Source organism: Mustela putorius, unplaced genomic scaffold (genome assembly GCF_011764305.1).
Source record: "Mustela putorius furo isolate JIRA1106 unplaced genomic scaffold, ASM1176430v1.1 tig00003899_pilon_pilon_pilon, whole genome shotgun sequence".
In the NCBI taxonomy this organism is placed as follows: domain Eukaryota; kingdom Metazoa; phylum Chordata; class Mammalia; order Carnivora; family Mustelidae; genus Mustela; species Mustela putorius.
Window position 1 is genome coordinate 15,999,485 of NW_025422048.1, and position 20,457 is coordinate 16,019,941.

A 20,457-nucleotide genomic window follows, 5' to 3' on the forward strand; every position below is an offset into this window, starting at 1 on the left:
AGAGACAGAGAGAGAGAGAGAGAGAGACAGAGAGCAGGAGCAGGGAGCACAGGGAAAAGCAGGCTCCCCACTGAGCAGGGGGCCACACTCTGGCTTGATGCCTCCTGGGATCCTGACCTGAGCGGAAGACAGATGCTTAACCATCTGAGCCACCCAGGCACCCCTGAAACCTAAACTTTAAAGGAGTGATTTTACTGTATGTAAATTACAATTCAATTTAAAGTTGATTTTTATTTTTATTTTATTTTTAGGTAGGCTCCACATCCAGCATGGAGTCCAACTCGAGGCTTGAAGGCACAACCGTGAGATCAAGACCTGAGCTGAGCTCAAGAGTCAGACACTTAACCCACTGAGCCAACTGGGTGCCCCTAAAGTTGATATTTTAAAATTTTTATTTATTTATTTGACACACAGAGAGAGAGATCACAAGTAGGCAGAAAGGCAGGCAGAGGGGGAGGAGGAAGAAGACTCCTTGCTGAGTAGAGAGCCCAATGTGGGGCTTGATCCCAGGACCCTGAGATCATGACCTGAGCCAAAGGCAGAGTTTTTAACCCACTGAGCCACACAGAAACCCATAAAGTTGATTTTTAACCCTGCCACAAAATGGATTGAATATCCACAATTTAATGAGATTTGTCCTATTTCAATATGGTGCCATATGCAAGTTTGAGGACCTATGAGATGCCCATGAGAGGAGCCACTAAAATAGAGTTGGTGGTTCAGGAAGAACTGAATGAAATAAACAGATCCAACAAGTAGGAAATAGTCTTATTAGCCTGGTGAAAATTATGGGAAAGCAGGGGCACCTGGGTGGCTCAGTCGGTTAAGCATCTACCTGACTCAGGTCATGATCTCAGGGTCCTCGGATCGAGTCCTGTGTCAAGCCCTGCCTCAGGCTCCCTCCTCATCGGGGAGTCTGATTCTTCCTCTCCCTCTGCCCCTCCCCTCTGCTTGTGCTCTCTCTCAAGTAAATAAATAAAATCCTTTTAAAAAATCAGGGGAAAACAAAGAATACAAAATACCCCAGGCAAAGGAATAAAGAAGCTAGAGTCTGGCCCATGTCAGATCCAAGAATGGTCCGATTCCTAAGCCAGAGACTTCAGCCCATCCCGGATTCCTCTTTTCCCCAACTTCCACTTCCCAACGAATTCTTGAGTTCTAATGAATCTCAATATCACCTTTATCTTTCCATCCTCTTTGTCTTGAAGCCCTCAATAGCTTTCACCCACAAAACACTCTTTGCTGGACTTGACCCATGTTCCACCCTTCCACAACCTACATGCAAGGTCAGCCCCAGGATGAACATTAAAACACACATATAATCCCATCAGTGCTCTAGTCAATAGCTTTCCATTGTTCCCCAGTGATTACACGGTAATTGATATATGCCTTTGCGTGGCATACAAGAGTTTTCCTGGCTTTTATATATTAACTACACTGTCTCATTCTTCAGAGCCTCAGAGACGGGTGGTCCTCTTAGATTCGAGTCAAGTCTCAATGAATGTACTACTTTCTCCATGGAGATGGTCCCTGCCTCAACTGGAGCAGATTTAAATGGTTTTTATCGGTGGTGCCTGGATAGCTCAGTCAGTTAAGCATCCAACTCTTGCTTTTGGTTCAGGTCATGATCTCGGGGTTGTGGGATTGAGCCCTCTCACAGACTCCACACTTATGGGGAATCTATTTGAGGATTCTCTCTCTTTCCCTCTCCCTCTGTCCCTCCCCCCACTTGCACGTTCTCTCTCTCTAAAATAAATAAATCTTTTAAAATAATGTTCTTTTTTTTTAAGATTTTTTCTTTATTTATCTGACAGAGATCACAAGTAGGCAGAGAGGCAGGCAGAGAGAGAGGAGGAAGCAGGCTCCCTGCAGAGCAGAAAGCCCGATGTGGGGCTGGATCCCAGGACCCTGGGATCATGACCTGAGCCGAAGGCAGAGGCTTAACCCACTGAGCCACCCAGGTGCCCCTAAAATAATGTTCTTTATCTTATAGTCCCACTGTGCCATATACAAGCACTAAGTCATTATCATACCCTAAAAAAACATAATACAAATGATTGTTGTTATCATGTTTATAGCAAGTCGCATTTATTGAGTGCTCAGATATCTATATCTGTTATCTCACTGAATTCTCATAAGGAACCCAATATATAAATTTTGTTTCACCTACTTTTCATAGGAAAAAACAATGGCTTAAGGAGGTAATGAAATTTGTCCAGTGTCATACGGCTAGTGTGATTGAGCATGGACTGAAGCCCTTCTTAACCAAATCCCAAACTGAAACGCCATAGACATGCTTTTCCACTACATCCAACTGGATTCTAAATTCCTGGAAAACTTGGACGGTCCTTTTGCAGCAATGTATCCATAGTTCATAGTAAGGTGCCTGGGACACATGAAGTACTTAATAATGATAAGTGACTGACCTACAAATGAGTGGAAAAGTCAATTAATCAAGGTCTTGTAGAGAAGGTTGGCAAATGAATTGTGAAAGCATTATACCAATATCAGGCATTGTAGCATGTGTTAACCAACTAAGATATATAATGTGCTAAAGATGAGAGAGGCTGAATGCACCAATGTAATTCACCAGCAATATACTAATCTTTTTCAAACACGTTGCTGTAAAAACGTGAATTCTGTTGCTAGCACTCTCTTGTGGCTGTACATTATAATGTCATATAGAGATTTTGGGATGTATAAGAAATTATTAGGACAATTCATAAGTCCAAAATTATGCAAGTGCTCAGACAAATATACAGATCTACTAATTAGGAGACAATTCTTTAACTGAAGAAAAACTGATATACACTACTGTAATAGTTTTAAATGTACCACATAGTGATTTAATATTTATATACATTATGAAATGGTGACCCCAATAAGTCTAGTCACTATCTGTTACCATGCCACGTTGTTACAACATCATTGACTATATTCTGTATGCTGTACATTATTATATCCCTATGAGTTACTTATTTTCTAAATTTTTTAAAAGATTTTATTTATTTATTTGACAGAGATCACAAGTAAGCTGAGAGCCAGGCAGGGTGGGGGGGAAGATGAGGGTCTCAATCCCAGGACCCTGAGATCATGACCTGAGCTGAAGGCAGAGGCTTTAACCCACTGAGCCACCCAGGCGCCCCACTTATTTATTTTCTAATTGAAAGATTGTGCCTCTTAAGCCCCTTTACCTATTTCATCCCTCCTTTGGCAAACAAATCAGTTGGTTCTCTGTATTTATGAATCTGTTTCTGTTTTGTTTGCTCATCTGTTTTAGCTGAGACTCCACATTCAAGTGAAATCATCCAATACCGTACTGATCTTTCTCTGTCTGACTCATTTCACTGGGGGGCGGTTCTGATGGGGAGGAGAGGATGGCCAAGTATGCCGGCTTCTACAGAATGTTTTCTGAAGAGCTGTGGAAGCCCGCCCAACAGGAAAAAAAAAATGTGTACATGCTCAAGAGGCCAATACAGAGGTTAAAGGTAAAAATTCTCCCTCTCCCTCCCTGTCTCTATTTAGAAGCTGGTGAAATGCCTCACATCTTCTACTCCTTTCAGAGTGAAATGACATACAGGGTCTGGAATAAAGGGAGTCACGTGGACAGCAGAGACCAGGGAATTTTTCTCTTGAAGACACTGATATGAGCATGGGAGGAGTTATTGGATAAATGTGTCTCCCCCAAAACCCACAGTACCTTAGAACATGACCTTATGTGGAAATAGGGTCTTTAGAAGGTACCCAAATTACAAAGTTCATTAGAGCAGCACTAATCCAGCAGGACTGGTTTCCTTATAAAAAAGGGGAAATTTAAACAAAGAGACAGATACATAGAGGGAAAATAACGTGAAGAGACTGAGGGAGAGGGCAGCCAAATACCAGGCAGGGAGAGGGCAGCCAAATACCAGGCGAGGAGAGAGGCCTCGAGGGCCCACCCTCACAGGCCTCAAACGGAGCAGACTTTGCTCATACCTTGATTTTCAACTTCTAGCCTCCAGAACCCTTAGAAAATCAGTTAATTGCTGGTTAACCCCCCTGTTTATGGTCCTTTGCGACGGCCACCCAGGCAAATAAACACAACCACACTTGAAATTTTTCTTTGTGAAATGAAACATTTTTGGGTTGTAAATCAGAATTGTGAGATTCCTGAATTAGAAACGAGGCAGAGTTGATTGAGTGCTGCCTTGTAAGCTCACCTTTTTTTTTTACTTTAATCGGATACTTAACTTTTCCAGCTGTAGATGAGCTAGCCAAGGCTTTTCTCAGCACTGTAGATTTCGGAGGTTAGCAGGCAGAGGAAGAGTAAGAAGTAACATTTTTCCATTTCTGCCTTTCAGAGAAATTTGTAATTTCATCAACCAGGTTTGTGCTAAATTAACAATCACACTTCTGCATTCCCTTCTCCTCTACTCACACAACCAAGGCTTTATAAATGTAAATGCTTTTTCTAAAGAACCTGTCATTCTGCTGAGTCCCTGAATAATGCATTAAATAAAATTTGACGGGTGTTCAGCAACATATGTGTGGGATTCCTGATTTGTCACAGAAAGGTGTTGCACCTTCAAGCGGCTTTTTGGAAAGGAGGAAATGTTTTCCAGAAGCCTCCCAGCTGCCTTTTCCTGATACCCCCTTGGCCAAACTCAGATGGAGGTCCACTTCTTGAGGGGCATGGGGCTGACTGGATTGGAAGGGTCAGCACGTGGGCCCGAAAGACGGCGGATGGGGTGTGCGTCCCCAGGACCACCACACGACCCCCTGCTGTGTTTCATCACGTCAGAGTCAACCTCAGCCACAGAGCGGCAGGGGACACGCCTGCTCAACGACACCCATGGACTCGCGCACCGGCCCGGGGAGGCAGGGGTGCCCCATTCACCGAGACTCAAATTCTTTTTAATAGCGTCTGACATTTATTGAAAAGAAGGAAAAGACGTTTGTCCAGGTAGTGTAGAAGAGCTGGGCAGAGTGCAGGGCTTAACTACTGTGTGGAACAAAAGGCACACCTCAGAGAGACAGCTGCGAACTGAGAAGAGAACTGGGTTCTGGGCAAAACGAACAGGTCCACGGGAGAAAGAAAACGAGCGGCTGGATCTGGCTGCCAGGCACCCCTGGGACCTGGCCGCCATCTGGCAGGAGCAGAAGAGGTCTCTGGGAGGAGGGGGCGACGGGTCCCGCCGCAGGTGAGAGGCCGGCCCGCCCCTCGGGGGCGGGGGACGCGGTGGGTGGCGAGCTGCTGGAGTCACTGTCCAGGGGCCGCGGCCGGTTCAGACACTTCTCGGCTGAGCCCACATCGCTGGGGCCCCAGGCCGTCGAGGGCGCGCGGTGGACCGCGGTGGACGGCGGTGGCAGTGCGGGTGTCCCGGCGGCGCGCTGCAGGCCTGGCGGTCAGTCTGGCGGAGGCGGCCCGCGGCGGCCGGGCGGTGGGTGGTCTGGCGGGTGTGTAACGGGAGCCCGGCCCGCAGCTGGAGCGCGGGCCCCAGTCCAAGTGCGCACGGGAGGGGCCCGGCTGGCCGCACAGGGCGGCGGCGCGCTCCGGAGGCAGGCCCAGAGGCAGCGGCGGGGACCTGGAGCGCTATTCCTGGAACAAAGGCAAGCACTACGCGGGAGGGGACAGCAGCGCGGGGGAGAGCGCGGCCACTCGAGCGCGGCGAAGGTGGGGGGGCGGGAGGCGCGGCGGGGCGACGCCCGCGGCCATCTGGGCTGCCGCGGCGGCGGCGGCGGCGGCGGGCGCGGCGGACCCTCCCCCGAGCACCCGCCCCCAGGCCCGAGGGGCTCCCGGCCTAGAAGTCCTCGTCCTCCACCCAGCCAAACACCCGCTTCATCTCGGCCAGGAAGCCCCGGTAATCATTGAGGAGGGGGCTCTCCTTCCTGATGTAGGGGATCACCCACTGCAGGGCCGGCCCGGTCAGGCGGGTGATGAGGAACGTCACCTTCAGGGCGTCGCTGGAGAACAGGGTCTCGTCCACCAACATGTAGGCGCCCGTCTGCACGATGAACTCCGGCAGCCGGTCGGTGTCGCCGTCAAACGTCTCGGGGAAGGGAATCGGGTTCCTCCACCGCCGGGTCTGGGGCCGCAGGGGCAGGGCCAGGAGGGCCTTGATCAGCTGCACCCTGCCGTCCATCGCGCCGCGCTCGCGCTGGCTGGGCACTGCTGGGCGGGGCTGGCCGCGGTGGGCGGGGAGGCGTAGTGGGAAGTGCGTGTGCTCGGAGGCGGGCCCGGAACCGGGGGCGTGGCCTCTGTGGGCTCCGCCCACAGGTACGAGTGGTCGCTAGAGCGCAGGCGCGATCGCGGGGGCGGTGGGCTCGGAAGGGAGCGAACGCGGGACCGTGGGACCCAACGGCCGCTGGAGGAGGCGGGGTCAGAATGCAAGGGTGGTTCCCACGGTTGGGGCGGCTGGCGGCCTGTGAGGGGCGGGGCTAGGGGAGGAGCCCAGGACACCAGGTCCTCTCTGGTGAGGGCGGAGCCGGGTGCATGTGGAGAAGGGAAGGCCAAGTGTTTAAGTTTTGAGGCGTTTGTCTGGTGTACTTGGTCTCTGCTGGCCACTAGCCTCTCCCAATGCCTTAGAGGACCCTTTGGCTCTGTACGCCCTTTGCATGAGTTTCTGTGAACCCATTTACCTGCTTATTCATGCATCTCTTTGCCAAAGGTTATTGGCACCCAGGCATCAGATGTTCCCTGCAACATTAATGACAAAACCCTGAATGTTACCATCATAATGCAGAAGCGGATTTAAGAATGATGTATAATGACTTGGAAATGTAAAATAGTTGGAAGTTAGGAAGACTGTTAATATGCTATATTAAGAGACCAAAAGAAAATAATCAATATCGAAACTGGAAGACAAATATGAGTTGTTGGATGCTTTAAACATGACTTTATACATGTTCATACATTAAGAAAAAAGGAAAAAAATAAGATTTATCAAATTGGAAGGGAGGGTCACCTGATGGCTCAGTCACTAGAGCATGCAACTCTAGATCTTGCAGTGGGGAGTTTAATCCCTACATTAAGCTAGAACTGACTTTCATAAAATGGAAAGGGAAGGGGAAATTAGCCATGGTATGTTATATCTGAATTCAATTTGTGGCTGAGTACAAATTAATATAAATGTATCTCCAGCTTTCATATATACAGAAAATAATCAGTTGAAATGTATAGTGACATTAAAGACCCTATTCAGAATAACAATTCAAAGGAAACAGTGCCAGGAATATGTATTTTAATTGTATAAAAATGCAGGAAGAAATGTCTTAATGGTTAAAGATGAAGATAAAAGAATATTCTAACAAGTGGAATGATACCTCCAGATCTGGGATAGGATAACTTGATGTCATAAAGACATTAAATTTCCCTAATTTAAATTATACTTTCAACACATGACCAGTGATTGGGTCAGGCTATGTGCCAATATGACTTCTAATCCAATGATGTGCACTATTTCCCCCCCAACATAATCTTACCAGAAACACAAAGAGGACATTTTTAATTAGACAAGCTGATTTTAACTTTCATATGGAAGAATAAACAACCAAAATGAGGGTGGAAATTTTTGAAATTCAAGGGTAGTGAGGGATGACTTGTTTCAAGAAATATTCACAAATATATCATTATTTATTAGTTGGTTTTTATTATCTTTTTTCCTGACTAAAATACAAGAAGTGGGCAACCTCAGATGATCTTGGTGTTAAACAATTGTCTCTGATCTCTATTTTTGTTTTGTTTTTGTTTTGTTTTGTTTTGTTTTGTTTTCAGTAAATGCCCTGATGATAGGGCTTTCTCACAGCTACCTCCCAGTCAGGTTAAATAAACAATGTCCTAGAATGAGACTTTTTCAGGGAGCTGTAACAGGGGAAATAGTGTCAAATGCTCTAGGTTGGGACTTTCAACTGGTCTGCCATAGCCACACGTTTGCACTGTGAGACTGCTTCCTTCATGAGAGCCTTCTGTACCTGGATTGCCGTCTTCAGACTTCAGCCTCCCTGCCTCATGGCTGTGTCATCATCCTCTGGCAGAAAGCCTTGAGAACCAACCCCAGATATCCAGGATCAGAATCCTTTCCTATCTCCCAGCTTCCACATGGAACGAGGCTCAGCTACCCTCTGTGCTTTGACTTTTCAGGGTGGCAGGCACTGACGAAGGAGTCCATGACAGGGAGTCCCTCCTTCAACGGCTGTGTGTAAGCCCAGGTCAGACTCAGCTTACGAGGTCAATAGTGGACCAAAGGATGTATCATAAGAAAATATCCAGAATGAAACACAAAAAGAAAAACAGAGGAAAAATACAGGTGACACAAGACACATAGATGATTGTATGAAAAGAAAAGATGACGCTTAATAGGAGTTTCAGAAGGACAGGAAAGAAAATGAGGCAAAGCAATATTTGAGCAGATATTAGTTGAGAACAAACAGCTCACAGAGAAAAATGAAAGAAACCTACACGTAATCCCATTTTAGAAAAGCTATTGAAAACCAAAGGCAAATAGAAAAATTCTTAAACTATCAGAAGAGAAAAGCAAATTACCACCATAGTAGCAGTAGTTAGTTCGAGAGCTGACTTCTCAACAGTAAAAAATAGAAACTGATAGAAAATAGAATATCATCTTCAATGTTCTGAAAGAGAGTAATTCCCAGTGGAAACCTCCTCGCCCTGCTGCAATATATTTCAAGAACAAAGATGAAAAAAGACATTTTTATACACACTAAAAAGAGAAAAACCTGAGAGAATTTGTCACCAGCAGAATAGTACTTCAAGTAAATACTAACAAATATTCCTCAGGCCGAAGAAACAGTTTAAAATAAGTGAAAAGTGATGGATTGGAAAGATATATGGGCCAGTCTCAGAGAATATTGCCTTATGGGGTTTAAAATGCAGAGAGATTGGGGTGCCTGTGGGTTAAGCATCTGCCTTCAGCCAGGTCAGGTCCTGATCCCGGGGTCCTGGGATTGAGCCTGGCACCCCTGGGCTCCTGGGCTCCCTGCTCAGCAGGGAGTCAGTCTGCTTCTCCCTCTTCCTTTGCCCCACCCTCCCATTTGTGTTCTCTCTCCCTCAAATAAATGAATAAATCTTTAAAAAAATATGTATGATAATAGTAAGAGGTTCAATTCACTAGGAATATGTAACAGCTATTGTTTTATGCACCTCTTAACAAATTAAAAATATATAATGGCAATTGGAGAGATCCTTTAGGAGAAATAGAGGATCTTCTACCCACTGTCATGGTACAAGATATTTAATACAGTTTTCTCAGCAACTGATAGAACAAGCAGAAAAAGAATCAGTAAGGAAATTAAATATTTTTCATAGCAAATAGGGTCTAATGGAGATGCACAGAACACCACTAACAATGAGTGAAGAATGTATATTCTTTGAAGGTGGGAAGAGGGATTGAAATGAAAATGGAAAAAAGCACAGGGGGGGGCGCTTTTGGGGTGATGGAAATGTTTTCTTTATTGACATGAGTGGAAGGTTCTTCCCATTTTCATTTGAACACTTTCCTATGAGTCATATATCCAAAAATGGGGGGGTGGGCTGTTTAATTTTGTTAAACTGGCAAAGTTTAGTATTTACAGATGCAAGCTTTGTCAGTGAAACTAAAAAGAAAGGGCAGAGATTATTATGAAAGTCAGGATAATGGTGACCTTTGAGAGGGAGGAAGAATATTTTGATTAAAAGGGACCGGGTGTGGGGTTTCAAGGTGGTTGTCCAGTTGTATTTCTTCTAGTGGATGATAGTTCCAAGTTTTCTTTTTTTTTTTTTTTCCCCTTTGGGATAAGTCATTGAGTTGTGCATTTCTATGAGGTCCTGATATATATGTATATATCGCAATTATATCAGAGTGTGTGTGTTGGGGGGGTGCTCTGGGCTTGGGGGTAGCCTTGTCTTTCGGTACCACAGAGACAGGTACTGCACAGGCTGGTGCTCACAACCCACCCAATCCTCACAAGGTAAGTAAATGGCTTCATCATTTCCTGGAATTATCCCTTGTCCTTTAAACTGCCTCCATTCTCTCATAGGCCCCATCAACTCTCATCGGTGCGCATTTCAGCCTGGGGTACTCTCCTGGCAGACTGGCCCATGGTAGCCAACCAAATTTTCCAGAGCCCTTTGCCAACTCCTCTGTCAGAGTTCCACTCCCACTGTGCCTCCTGGCCAAATCCGTCATTGGACGAGAGAGTTTGGGTGGTCCACAAGAGGGAGTATTTCTGGAGATGTCCCAGTGAAAGGTTCTATTTCGGTACCTATATGTGTACCTCTTGAATCCCCATATATACCATGCTCTATACTGAGCTATAGTATATATGGGAAACTGGTGATACATGTAGAAAGGAGATATGAGACATAGACAAATGAAAAATTAGGACTACTTGATTTATTAATTAGCATGGAGAAATTACCACAGATGAAAGTGATAAAGTTGTGGAACAAACAATGGGAGAACTGGATTATGCGCTTAGAATGGTATTAGAAAAATGCAGATTTATATGAGCTGTGTTGGTATGGGAAGGCTCCAGACACCAAGAAAGGGCCTGGCATTAACCCAATGAATATTACAACAGCCCAATGAGATGATACTTATTGGCACATTCATTTAACAGATGAAAAAAATCATTGAGAGTCCACACACCTGTACCCCTGAAACAAATAATACATTATATGTTAATTAAAAAAAAACATTGAAAGTTATCCAGCTGATAGGAGGAAGTGCCAGTATATGAATCCAAGCAGCAAAGGTCCAGCCCAGCAACGTGACCACTAGCCATAATACCCAGTGGATAAGTAGTGATTGGTAGTGCCTCTCGGACACATAGAAATCCAGGGCATTGGCCTGGGATAAAGTATAAATGGGACAAGAAAGATTAGTGACACAACGATGAAGGAGGCATACAAGATCTGAGAGATGAACTGTGTGGTATTGCTCATCACATACCAGGCATTGAAAGGGTCCAACATGTGACCATCCACAGAACCGTCAGAGGGACAAACCTTAGTGACAGGTGTCAAAAAGGTTGCAGCTCCTGGACCAAATTCACATCAACAGCTCCAGTCTTGCTTCTCTTCTCTCCCCCTGTGGATTAACATCCCAAATCCATCCCTCTGCTGGTTGCTGGACAAAGCCTACAACAACTCTCCTGCCCTCTATATCTTTGTGAAATTCTTACCCCCCAACCCCAACTCTGGAAGAGTTCAACCCCAAGCCTACTCTGAGTTTGTAAATGAGCCACCAGGCTCTAGTGGAAAAGACACCCATCTGGGCCAATGGCAATGTCCTTGGTGCTGGCCCACTATCAGGCAGGCTGTCTGTTTCTGCTGTCTTCCTTTCCTTACCCACAGTTTGGAACTAATTTTACTTTATTTGGTTTTGCTGTTTCTCCAGAGTTCTATTTGCGGCCTATGAAGCCATCTCTAACAGTTGGAGCCACTGCAATACTCCAGGTATGTTAGTCAGTGTTATCCAGACACACAGAATGAACAGGAGGTATATATCTACATCTAGATTTAGATAGATAAATATACAGAAATTATATTAGGAGGAATTTGGTTCACACATTTATGGAGGCTGAGAAGTCCCATGATCTATCTGCAAGTTAGAACTCCAGAAAAGCCAGTGGTATAATTCAGTCTGAGTTTGAAGGCCTAAGAACTGGGGGAAGCATGATATGATTCCCAGCCTAAGGGCAGGAGAAAATGAGATGAGATGTTCTACCTCAAGTGGTGAAGCAGGAGAAAAGGGGACAATCCTTCCTTCCTCTGCCTTGTGTTATATTTAGACCTTCAGTGGATTGGATAATGCACACCCCACATCGAGAAAGGTCATCTACTTTCCTGAGTCACCAGTTCAAATGCAAATCTCTCTCATTCAGAAACACCCTCACAGATCCAGCCAGAAATAACCTAGAATCTGGGCATCTCATGACCGGTCAAGTTGACCCAGGAAATTAATCATCATGGTGAGTAGGGAAACATCATACACTATCACATAACATTGTTCACAAAATAAAGCCTCACAACTCCTCCCAGACCCTGGAGAATAGGGAAAGGATAGTGCTAGCAAGAGAGCATCCTTCCCGGGAGCAGTGTGCACTGTGAGTGTGAAGTCTGACTAATGTGACCCAGTGGTTATGGGGTCCACCTGCCACGATAGAGTGAAGGGAGTTGAACATTCAAGGTCATCAACCCCAGGGGAGTTGCACCTCCCAGCTTGTACAAGAGCAACTACAAGAATTACTCAGCAGATGGCCTCCTGAAAGGAAGTGGACCTCCAGTGTCACCTTGAATAATTGTGAAACTTACTGACCTTCACACCAGAGATATGAAGTTTCATCCTACGGCAACAAAAGAAATAGCTTTTCTTGGGATTTGAGGAGGGAACATGAAATCAAAGAAGGAATCGGGGAATTGAGTTATGTATGCCTTGGCCTCAAAGAGATGGCAAGATTTCTACAGAGAGAAAGGGTGCAAAGGATATGAAAATCCTGAAAAGGGTGGTTGGAAGTTGTTTGAATTTATGGCTGGGATGAATCCTGGGAGGCTCCTGCGAGGTATCTTTTTGTCAGTTTTCCCTGGACTTTCCCCAGATTTCTGCAGCCTTAACTGACTTCACCAAATTTCCAGGTGCAAACCTTGGGTCCTTCACACTGTGCCCAACCCAGTAGTGTCTGATCCCATAGTCTACATGATTCCCCTGCTTCTCTGCTCTGATCTTTCCTCATGTGCATATATAATAGCCAGAAAGAACTGACATTGATCTCTAGGGACGGAAGGGGTAAAGCATGGAAGGCTTCCTGGAGGAGGATGCAACTGAGCTGGACGGGGATGAACTCTTAGCAAGATTTCCAAAGTCTGAGATGACTAGAACCAAAGGAAAAGGCATGTGTAAAGGACTAACTGGGGGAGTTGGGCATTGAGGGAAGGACATAGGTGTAGAAAGACAGCAATATGAGCAAAGATTTTAGTAATTTAGCAGGACCTGGAAATATGGCAGTTTCTCCCCATAGACCTGAAGAGAGTGGACAGTCTGCCTGTCAATCATTGTAGCCCCTCCAATGATGACGTTTGAGGGTGGGACCATACGTAGAAAGGAGGTTAAAGAAGCCCTACCACGTGACCGGGCAAGTTTCCTTTAAAATTTGGATTGTACCTTGCGGCTTCCGTGGACCGTTCCACTAAGGGATTATGGCAAATGGCGGTTACTTTTTCGACGATCTCAAAAAATGTAAGTTTAATTTACTTTATTTCATACTTGGCTGTTTGTTAAATGTGATTTCGAGAGAATCGGACCCATGGTGTGTCCTAATGGGCTTTGACAGTTGTGTTTCACGGGATTCTGGATCAATGACCAGGAAAGGCCCGTTAGCGGCCTTCCGGGGCGGGCGCGGTGTTGAGCTTTATGTAACAACATGATGAGTCTTACCGATCATCTTGTTTGTTTAAAGGTGGGTCCTGAGCCCACCGCCATTCGCGGGCTTCATGTTTTTTTTGGTTTGCAACTTAAAAAAAAGAAAGAAAGAAAGAAAAAATGGTGCGGTTGGCTGAGCCTGCGTGGGCCCAGGACAGCGCGATGGCCGTTGGCTGCCAGGCCGCTGACTTTGCTTTTTATTGTACAGTGTTGTTGGGTGGGTATTGGGTTGGATATTGTTTAAATCTTGCCCTTGGCCATTTTCGTGAAGTGTCTTAGTGACAGAATTTCTGTTGTTTTCGATCTGGAAGAAAAGAAAGTAAGGCCCGGAGAGGCATGTCTGTGATGAGGACAGCTGATGTCTGCCTTTGAGCGCAGTTTTGTCTTTCATTTAATGACATGACTGTTTGCTTAATATCATTGGTTTAAAATTTGAAGTGGTCTTTTTCATATGTTGCTTTAAAAGGGGGTGGAGGAATCCTGATAATTCTAACGTGAAAATGAGTAAACAGCCGCTTGAGCGGCTCGGGGATCATTTCACTGACCAACGGGAATTGTTATCATTGAACGCTGTATTTTTATGTGATGCATTTATGTATTTAATGTCATTGTAGTCAACCAAAAATGGTCCGGAAGCTTTTCGTGTGTTTTCCATTTAAAAAAAGTGTTGTTTACAGTTTTCGAATAAGAAAAATAGCGGTTTGTTTGGCAAGACCTTGTTGCTTTAAGTCCCTGATGGGAATCATGCCTGCAGGGGTCCTGTTTCTTGTTTTATTTTATAATATAACGGCGGTGGGTTTTTTTTTTTTTTTTTAACCTATGATATCGGAACTTTGCAGTATTTGAATTTGTTTAACTTTTATTTTAGCTGTGTTTCACAAATATTCTCCAAATGAAAGTATTCTCAGTGTGCACTTTGGAAATAAATTGTCCCGCCGGACACTTGAAACTTTTACACTGTGTATGTCCGCTAGCCGCTCTCGTTAGCCAAGACTGAGCACTGTTTTGGCATTTGATTTTACATATTCATCTTAATGCATTCAATTGAATTTTGATCCTGGCTCTCCTCATGTTAAATGATTGGGTGTAAATTTCGATTTACAGGGGAATGATTTAACATGTAAGTCAATTGAGTGCCTTAAGTTTATAATATAATTGCATGTTTGACATAACTTATTTTGTTATATTCTGGTCTTGTTCCCTATTGATAAATTTTCTGAAAAGTAAATGTTTTGAGAGGTGCCTGACTGGCTATAGCCTGTGACTCTTGATTTCCGGGTTGTGAGTTCAGACTCCACATTAGGTATACAGATTAGTTAAAAATAAAATCTTAATGAATAATAATAAAGGTTTTGAGGTACTTTTGAGTTACAATGCAGTAATGATAATCGGTTGGCTAAGTCCTTGATGTTTTATGACAGTGAATGCTTTTAACTGTTCAATGCCGGGCCGTTAACTGAGTTTGGGGCTCGTTTTACAGAAGAATTGTGTCTGGTATCACTTTATTCTATTGAATGTTTGTCCAGGCTATCTTATAAGCTTTGTGTCAAAATTTTTCACGTTATCTTAAATTTACAAATGAGGAAAAGATGGTTCTAATTAACATGCGTCTTGCTTTACGACAGTTACTGGCCTCCGGCATACCGGAAGCCCAACGTTTTTTTTATTTTACTATTAAAACGTTTCTGTGTGTAAAAAACTGAGTCCTGTGTCTTTTGTTTCATAGTTATACTTAAAATAAAGAAAGTTTTGTTTTTAATGTTAAAAAAATAACAGATATTGACCATCTAACTGAGCGGTTGCTATTTTACGACAGTGACTTTCCGGAAGTGCCTCTCACTGGCCATCCCTGGAAGTTGTTTACGTCCTTCTGGGGTTTTATTTCTTGCAATAATTACGTGCTTATTATTAAATTTATTTAGTTCAGTTGTGTTCTTAGTCTTTAGGGCATTTCCTTTGAAAATCGTGGAGCGTTTTCAATTTACTTAAAGGAAATTTACCCCAGAATGGATGCTTTCTGTTTTCTTAAATTGAATAACCCTTGCTGGTCATCCTGCATACTTTTGAATACTATTTTAGAACTATAATTGTGCTTGTGACATATTGTTATTTCTTTAAATGTTGGTCTATGTGCTCCTTCCCAGGTGTTCTCCCATAGAAAAAAAATTACTTGTGTAGTTTCTATTTACAAACAAAGACAATATGCCAGTTTCTGTCCTGACCAGTCTGCCCCAGGACAACTGCAGTCCTCCTTATTTGAGGTCCTGGGCTAGACTGGACTTGCTAATCTCCTTCCATCCTATCCCACCCCAATAGCAGAGGATATTGTCCCTGCCTCTTTAGCCAAAAGAGCTCACTGTGCCTTAATGCCTCAATTGCTAGCATATTGGTTTAAGAAATAGTCAATGGTTGCCTATTTATACTCATTTCTCCATGCGTGACATTTAATGTGTATTCAAGGGGAGAATTAAAGGTGTTAAGTAAAACAGTTACTTCCTTTTGATAATGGTGATAGTTGAGTTTGCCTTATTAGCCTTTTTGCTAATAAGTCAGTTCTTGGTATTGACTTGAATTATATATATTAACTCATGTAGAAATAATGACTTGTATTGGTGGAACACTGAAGATCTCTAAATGTACCTTGATTACATTTAGACATGTTAAAGATTCATTGCTGGTATTTGGGTTTTACTTTATCTGTCTTTGGTACTGAAAGGAAAACAGATTTCAGGAACTGGACACTTAACTAGTCTCATCATTCCTGAGTTTTGAGACAGAGTCCTAGATCTTAAACAATATCTAAGTGTAAAATGAACAATATTTAAGTGTGCTTTTATTATCCTAGGGGCATACTTGCAAATGAGGAGCAGATTCCCCAATCTGTCTGTTTCTGGATGTCCCAATTTTTTCAAGTGTTTCCTCCTCAGAGACCTATGTTCAATGTCAGTTGGTCGTGACATTATGTAATGTATGAAATTCTTCATACAATTGTTCTGAATTAAACAGCTTATTTTTAGTTTTAGCAGTTTTTGATCTTACTATGTTACCAATTACTAAGACTAATATAACAACACAGTTGTATAACTTGCATTTTATGGTCTATTAAGTAGGACACAAAACCCATCTGAATGATTTGTTACCCATAATCTCGCATGGTATATAAGTGTCAGTAAATTGGTAACAAAGTGAGAACACCACAACCCATTCCAAAGGTACCCACAATTTTTTATGAGTCAGTTGCCTTGTTAAGAGAAAAAAATGGAGTTCTGAGACACCCCCCAAAGCAAATAACTGGTGATACCTCTCAACATAGTATTTAATAATTCCCCTATGATGTTTGATTAAAGTGGGATGAACCATGGTTCATTTTGAGGGGACAGTCAGGCCTCTAAAGCAGCAATCTTATCTTGTGGTTTGACTCATGCAGTTCCTGTCTTACATTATCTTTCACTCTTTTGGCCTACCTCAAACAGGCTGCATGATTGGGTACTGTGGCCCCACCAACCACTTTCAGAAATTCCCCTGGATAAGGGAAAGAGGAAGTTTGTCCCATCCACTCATCTTATGAGTTTCCAAGTTACCTAATTTTCCTGCAGTGGTGCTAAGCTGACCTGCCACAGGTAAGTCTTTTGTAGATTTGTACAATCACTAACTCCTTCAGGATCTGTGATGGAGAAATCCAGTTCTGGTCAGCCTACAGGCCTGTAATGAGAGGAGAGGACCTAGACCCAGTTGTCAAGACCAGCCATAAGGTAAGTGCAACCTTATGCTGTGTGAGGCTACAGGTGTTGGCTGGAGAATAGCACCTGTCTCCTCTGTCAGTTGTCTCATTATTTAAGATGGTTTTATTGTCTCATTATTTAAGATGGTATTGTTGTCTCATTATTTAAGATGGTGTTTTTGTCTCATTATTTAAGATGGTGTTGTTGTCTCATTATTTAAGATGGTGTTGTTGTCTCATTATTTAAGATGGTGTTGAAATCCCTCCCCTGTCTCTAATTTGGAACTTCCAGCAATGGCAGGGTCACTGCCTGGGTACTACTGATTAACTCTGTGGTAGAGACTCTGTGTCTCTGATTTATTTAACTGGTCAGTGGCATCTTTTCCAGTCCTTACTTGTGTTTCTCTGTTTACTGTTGAATGCCACTCTTACAGACACGTTGGCTTTATTAGAATGTCAGATTTCAAACAAACCTGATCTCGATGTTATCACATTGCAGTTTTGATCTGTCTTTTTATCCTTTTGGAAGACTTGTAATACCATGTAGATGCAGGAGGGATTGGATGGGCTTGTCCAAAACATGCTTTGGGAACCTAGAGATTGTGGGAGTGCTGCTCAGGTGTTTTGTTTTGTTTTGTTCCAGGTACAAGTGTAACTTTTTATCATGGATCTGAATGCAGTTAAATCCAGCTCCATTTAGGAAAGGGGAAAAGATGAGATCTGTACCCCAGGTGGGTGCTAGAGATTGCCAGTCTGCAAGTGTACCCCCACTATGGGTGGGTGGGCATTTATTTGGCAGCTCCTGGAAGCACAGGGTAACAACTCAACCAATATGTAGCCATACTCCCTTAAATATTTGCTCTTAAATATTTGTTAGCTGGTTTTTTGGCCTTGCAGATGTTCCTCATTTGCTTTGCAGATGTTGCTGAGACCACTCATTGTGTTTTACTCACAATAAATTTCTAGTATCTGAGTCTGAAAGACCCTTGGCTCTTTCTTACTCTCTTCTTTGAGCCTCAGCTTCTACATTTGCATGGTGGAAATCACACCTTGCTATCAAGTGTGATAATCTTTAGAAAGTGCTCAGCACACAGTAGGTGCTGAAATAATTGGGCCATGGTTTCCAGAAGCCATATATTGTCCAGAACATTATGGCTTGGCTTAGCTCCTCTTCCTACCTGTCCAGACCCCACTCCCTTAGATTTTTGCCATAATTTCAGCTAAGTGTTTGTTTCCTTCCACAGGGCCAGCAGATATCCTCAGAGAGTATTGGGCATCTCTTTGGAAATCAACCTCTTTAATTCTGCTACGATGCCAGGAGGTTGCCCAGCAATGCACACTTTGCCTTGCTCTGAGCTGCAGTCTTTTGTGGCTCACTTGGACAGCTTACACTGAAGCTGACATGTGTCAGCATCAAGTTGGGGCCACAGGGGGTTTGTTAACTGGCAGTGCCAAAAAGTTATCCTCTCTTTGTTTCCCTGTGTAAAGTTACTTCTTTTCTGGGCACTGGTTAATTTGTTGAAAATCAGGTGAAAGCTTTTGACAGTGGGTCAGGAGAGCATTGAGTGTAAAGATGGAGGGTGCATTCAAAGACACTTCTGACCTTCAGTTTTATAGACCCCCTGCCCTCGGTTGCTTTATTAGCACTGGTTTAATCCAGAAGGTGGCATCACAGAATCTGATGGGAACTCACCAAAGATTAAAAAAAAAAAAAAAGCCATTTCTTTGTGATCAGACACTAAAGTATGTAGCCCTTTTACAACATAGTGACATTTTGAAGACTTCTCTATCCCTACAATTGGTTAAATTACTTTAAAGCTGTGGAAGGTAAAAACCTGAGGTCTGAGGTACTTTGCAAAACCTGTACCCAAACCCATGTTCCTTCCCCAGGTGGTGTGACAGTGACCAAGACTGGCTTATCTGCTTGTCAAAAGCAGCTGTTCGATTGAACAACTGTGATGCCTCCTTCCCCTTCCACACACCCTTGTGCCCAATGCCTGTCAAAATCATCTTGGGTCATTTCATTGAAGGGAAGGTGGGGAAGGTCTAAATGAATGGTTTATGGGTAAATCTGCTGTGTACTGGTACTTAAAAATACGTCACTTAAAAATAATTCCAAAAGGGTGACTCTCTAACTGGTGGCATTCTCAAAGTCAGGACTCTCAGGGGTAAGAGAAGGTGACCCTCCTCAGAATTTAAGGTGGGACCTGGCTTGGTGGTTCTTCCACAGGAGGCTGTTCCTGGGCCAGCCATATCGACTGCCTCGTGAGGCCTGTACTCAGTGAATGTCCCCCCTGTAGTGGGAATGTCCATGTGCTTTTAGTTCATGGTGTGAAGTATTCCATGTCAAACCTGTGTTTGCCTTAAGTGCTTCTTTATTCTGCTGATTTACGTGGGTGATGGAAAGAGGATGGATATTGAATGCTTTAAGGCAAGGCCTTGGAAATGGAGTGTCTTCCTTGTTGCATGTAAACTCTTGGATGGCCAATAATATTTCATTGTAGATATATACCACATTTTTTTTATCCATCGATCTTGTTGATGAATGCTTGGGTTGCTTCCATGTCTTAGCTGGTGTGGATGCTGCTGAACACTGGGGTTTGGATAAGCCTTTGGGATAGCGGCTTCTTTTCCTTTATATAAATATGCAGACATGGGATGGCTGGATTGGATAGTAGTTCTATTTCTAATTGTTGAGCAGCTGCAATGCTGTTTTCCAGAGTGGCCCTTCCAGTTGATGTGGGTGAACACATCTTGAACTAAATGGATTTCAGGGTTGGTTCTCCAGCCCCTTCTGATTGTCTGTTCTTTTAAGGAGAGGAACTTGAGAGGTTCGAGGCTTCACGGGGGCTCAAAGGGTATTTGTGATCAGGAGAGATGGAATGACTGATTAATAGGGTCCTTCCTTCAGGAGATGGAGAGAGGGCTGGGCAGAGTGGCCTTCCCTTTGTAGACCTGCCCTCAGAGTATGGGGAGAAAGCAGGCAGGAGGAGCTCTGGGTCCCCGTATTGGACTTTTGTGTGTCCAAGGGTATCTTCCGCCTACTTCCCTGTCATTGGCTCTACTTAGGATCAGCATAGCTGGAGGACAAAAGGCCGATGATGCACATTATTGAATGTGACATGAGCACATAGGACCCTCTGACAAAGGTGAAATCCTTATGATGGGGTCTGTTCTTTATTTTCCCAGCTTCCCTGAGAATTTGGGACTTTGCTCCTGGGGACGGCTTTGTTGTTCCTGCCTCTCTGTACGCTGCCTTAGCCTGTGAAATGTGGCCCAAAGAATGGCGGCCCTCCCCCCCCCCCATACCGTTTTCTAGTCCGAGGGAGCCTTCCTAGA

At 43.9% G+C, this 20,457-nt stretch overlaps 1 protein-coding gene and 1 long non-coding RNA gene across 4 annotated transcripts; one reads left to right on the plus strand and one right to left on the minus strand.

Annotated features, from left to right (window-relative positions):
- Positions 1 to 5,643: 5,643 nt before the first annotated feature.
- LOC101671837 (retrotransposon Gag-like protein 8) lies at positions 5,644 to 6,173 on the minus strand. Its single transcript, XM_004778400.3, has one exon. It carries the CDS (start codon positions 6,120 to 6,122, stop codon positions 5,781 to 5,783), a length of 342 nt encoding a protein of 113 aa, XP_004778457.1. The 5' UTR covers positions 6,123 to 6,173; the 3' UTR covers positions 5,644 to 5,780.
- A 4,433-nt stretch (positions 6,174 to 10,606) lies between these two features.
- On the plus strand, positions 10,607 to 18,852 carry LOC101672139. 3 transcript variants are annotated; one of them, XR_001177256.2, is made up of 3 exons: positions 10,610 to 13,214; positions 16,871 to 17,849; positions 18,363 to 18,852. It is a non-coding gene; the product is annotated as an uncharacterized LOC101672139 (long non-coding RNA). The 3 variants fall into 3 exon arrangements; XR_001177257.2 differs by having other exon boundaries at positions 10,657 to 17,017; positions 17,762 to 17,849; XR_001177255.2 differs by having other exon boundaries at positions 10,607 to 17,849.
- Positions 18,853 to 20,457: the final 1,605 nt, after the last annotated feature.